At 37.6% G+C, this 4,056-nt stretch overlaps 1 protein-coding gene across 1 annotated transcript; it reads right to left on the minus strand.

The window, feature by feature from the left end:
- Positions 1-362: 362 nt before the first annotated feature.
- On the minus strand, positions 363-2,003 carry LOC132563598 (uncharacterized). Its single transcript, XM_060228339.1, has one exon. The coding sequence runs from the start codon at positions 2,001-2,003 to the stop codon at positions 363-365; it is 1,641 nt and encodes a 546-aa protein (XP_060084322.1).
- Between the last annotated feature and the right edge of the window lie 2,053 nt (positions 2,004-4,056).

A 4,056-nucleotide genomic window follows, 5' to 3' on the forward strand; every position in this document is an offset into this window, starting at 1 on the left:
CTTATGTAATTTAAACTTGAATCTAAAGTTTTAAATTTGACTTAAGAAATTCTAATTCTAATTTGTAGATGACCAAAGACCAACATCTATAAATGTTTTATCACATTCCCGAAATGTTCCGATTGTATCAGCATCTCCGAAATGTTCCGATTGTATCAGCATCTCCGAAATGTTCCGATTGTATCAGCATCTCCGAAATGTTCCGATTGTATCAGCATCTCCGAAATGTTCCGATTATATCCAGATCTCTTTTTTAAAAAACTTCCTGTACCAAACAATATCTTAAAAAGTCAAATAAGTCACTGTCTGCTCCGTCATGTGCTCGTTAAGATGCATGTTAACAAACACGACACATAAACACATCATTCGAGTTTTGCATCATGTATATTGGACATAGAATCATATTCATTTAAGTCAGTCACTTCCGGTTTCGCTATGTGATCATTACTGCACGTGTCATAAATACTATTTCCTTCAGTGCTCTGCGCATTAATATTAGCCATAGTATCGTATTCCAGGTTATCAGCCTCTGTATCATTCCCGAGAGAATCCGAACGGCGGAAGCCATCGTATGTGCCGTCATTCAAGTTTATGTTGCGCGTGTGATCGTATGTATCATCTGTCTGTTTGTCCGTTTCCTTCTCGTGGAGTTCGTTATAAATGTTATCTGGTGGTGGTGCTGTTGTGTTCTCTTCTTGTTCCCCCGTTGTTTCATTGTTTGGTGAGACTGACGGGGTCTCTCTTGTAGTTTTGACACGATTGGGTTCCGATTCTATGAAGCTCGTCTCATAAGACAAAACGTTACCTATCTTAAATCCATGATTACTTTCAGGTTTTCTTGAACCATAACTCATATGTTTAATCAGTTTAGAAGTTCTCATTTTTCTCATCGACGCTTTATTCTTGCGCCATAGTATCACGGAAACTACCATGATGATAATCATTCCGAGCGCCACGAAAGCGAGAGGCCAAAGAACTGGTTCTGTTTCCTGAAACACTGTATTAGTTATAACGTTTGAACCCGTTGTAACAAATGCGTTACAAAGGGCTGGTAATGAGAAATTGCACGCCTTCACAATTAATCTAAAGATCCCCGAGTTATTCCGAATGGCAACACATCGCCCGGGATCTGTTTCTCCCGAAGCTGGCGACAAGGACGTATATGATGTTCTTCGGAACATGTTTGTCCAGTAAGAGTCCACGGTTGTTCCGGAAGCCTCGATATGACGGGTGACAAATGTCTTGCTTCCGAAAAATGATGTTTGTTGTGTACATTCTGCAGCAGCTTCCCACCATCCTCGTTCATCGTTGCTGGGCACCATGGTTTGTCCATTTTCCGTCGCTTCATAACAGACATAACTTTTTTTAAGAGAACAGTCCACCATTTTGGTTTGACGACTCACTATATCGTATGAAGAACAGTCCCCGGTGCCGATTGGATTGACAGCTACCGGCCTATAGGTACACAGTACTAAGACGGCGATATTCTGAACGTTGATGAGCCCAAAACCACATAATGCTCTATAGCCGGACAGACACACAGAACTAGGATCAAATAAAATAGCCGGATGGAAGGTATCTACATCATCTTCGAGACAGAAACACGTATCATTTGACAGACCAAATCTTGTGAAATTGCAAAATCGGTAGCACGACCCAATGAGATCAGTTTGATTGTCAAATTTAAGCTTTTCTGTCGGGCCAACCAGGTTTTCTTTTGCATACAGTCGACAACTTTCAAATGTGAGCGCATTTGATGACGTAGCGAACAGTCCTACCCAGGCCTCTGTGACGTTATCGATGGGTTGATTGAATTTCACATTTTCCGGGTTTACGTCACCAGCAACGTCACTCTGTATACGACACTTTCTCGTAAGAAATGCATCATCCCAAGACATTGGTGCCGTTATTTCAGTAAATTCTAAAACGACACTAGAACTTGCCTTTAACAGCAGAAAAAATATCGCAAATTTCCGCATATTTTCATTCAAACGAATAGCCATTTCCTTACACATATACAGTCACAATTCAATGTTTTGACACCAGACACAGACTCTTTTTATCGGAGTTAGTGTAAAATAATCATGTGACGAATCAGATTCATCGATACAGGGTAAGATTTTCTCTATACATATCAGCATTTCCGGTAAAAGTTAGCTAAGCAAATCAACATGTTAATATTTGTTTCCTATAAATAATATTACTTGTGATTCTGTTTACTGTAAAGCCCACCAATAACATCAACACGCACAGCTACTTCCGGTAAAACTATTGCTGGCAGTGATCACTTACCAAATTAACATTCGCGTGACTGCTTCCGGTAAAGTCTGGACGTTTTAATCAACAGGTGCGAGTATATTTCCATGAAAGTGTACTGAGTACATCATTACGTGTTTCTGCTTTTGGTAAACCCGTCTGGGCATGCATACGTCGACACGTAAAAATCTACTTCCGGTAAAATCTGCTTTGTACATCCAATCGTACATTAATGTCGCTATGGCAATTTCATCGGATGGTACATAGGCGGATTGATGAATTTTTTTTTCATTCGAACGTACATTTCCAAAAGAAATTGGGTTACACACTTCCTAATCCACTCTTCTCACGAACAAAGATCTAAAGTGCCATAGTCCATTTTTGCCGGTCCATGTCCTGTCCCTGTGGATGTACGGAAGTGACACAGTTTGTGGCCATCCTGTTTCCGGTTACCAACTCCGGTGATATGACCAGTCAACCTGAAATGTAAATGTATGTACTAAGGTGTAACACATTTCCATCGTGTCAAGAATAATAGATATATTGAAGAATTTGTAAGATATTTCAGCATGATTGTACGAGAACCCAAGACACTGACCGTAGTATTGGCATATTCTTTATTTCAATTACGTCCTCATTAGGATACGTTAGAATTATTAGTATGAACTTTTTTTTTCAAATGAAAAAATATTTCACAAGATAATAGGGCGCCGTTTTAGTATTTACATATGAAATGTGATATTATTAATTAGAATTATTGACATCACTAATTCATACCTATTTTTCATATATATAATTCTTAATATTGATATCTTCAAATGAATTAATTATATTAATGATTCTGATTAGTGATATCAATAATCAATAATAATCGATATCATTAAACTAAATTGATATCACATGTTGAAGATAAATACTAAAATGGCGCCTAATAAGATCCTTGTTTAATACTACTGTAGTGTTATTCGTAATTATAAGGAAAAACCCATTTTTCTAAAATGATCGTTTAAGTAGGGACAAAGATTCAGATATATATTGTGTGATAACTGGGAGGGGAACAAAGAATTAAGAAAAATGCTAATTTATCAGGCATCTTGGTTAAATATACCAATACAATAACTGCACACATGGCCTGTTAATTGATAAAACTAAAATTGACAATGTTGTGCCAAAAATGGAGGGGAACAGCTTATTGTTTGCAGATTCAAAACGGATATCTCTCGGGAAATAATTAACGTAAATTGTCTTAAGTTATGGAGAAATTTTATTTTTTGAGGAAATTCGATGAGTGGGGAGGTGAAAGCCGTACGAGAAATGGAACATAGTATGAACGTTTTGCTTGGCTTGTTTCATAATATTTAATAATAATAATAATCGCTTTGGTATTTAAACGATGGCCTACCTTGTGCGCGAGCTGCACGTGTGGGTGAAAGCGTGCGTGATTTTGTCTTCACAGGGACCAACGCTCAGCTAGAGGACAAAAGTGAGGAAGTGTCAAAGAAAACTGTTTCTAGAAAAAAAAATAACAAATTTTCCAAATTATAAGTCGCCACTTCTGAATAACGTAATAAAGGCAGTGCATTGTTTTACATCCTAACCGCAGGTCTGGTCATAGCAGATATTGTTGTTGTTGTTGTTGTTGTTGTTGTTGTTGTTGTTGTTGTTGTTGTTGTTGTTGTTGTTGTTGTTGTTGTTGTTGTTGTTGTTGTTGTTGTTGTTGTTGTTGTTTAAAATAAAGTCCAGAATGGAATTGGTTGTTGGGAGGGGAAAATTTAATGTGGAATTGGTTGATAGTGGAGA

The sequence above is a fragment of the Ylistrum balloti genome, unplaced genomic scaffold (assembly GCF_031769215.1).
Source record: "Ylistrum balloti isolate Yb309-2 unplaced genomic scaffold, AGI_CSIRO_Ybal_v1 Utg371782, whole genome shotgun sequence".
In the NCBI taxonomy this organism is placed as follows: Eukaryota; Metazoa; Mollusca; class Bivalvia; order Pectinida; family Pectinidae; genus Ylistrum; species Ylistrum balloti.

What these genes read in the sequence shown, in the direction of transcription:
- LOC132563598 (XM_060228339.1), bottom strand. Translation starts at nt 2,003, where the DNA reads ATGGCTATTCGTTTGAATGAAAATATGCGGAAATTTGCGATATTTTTT.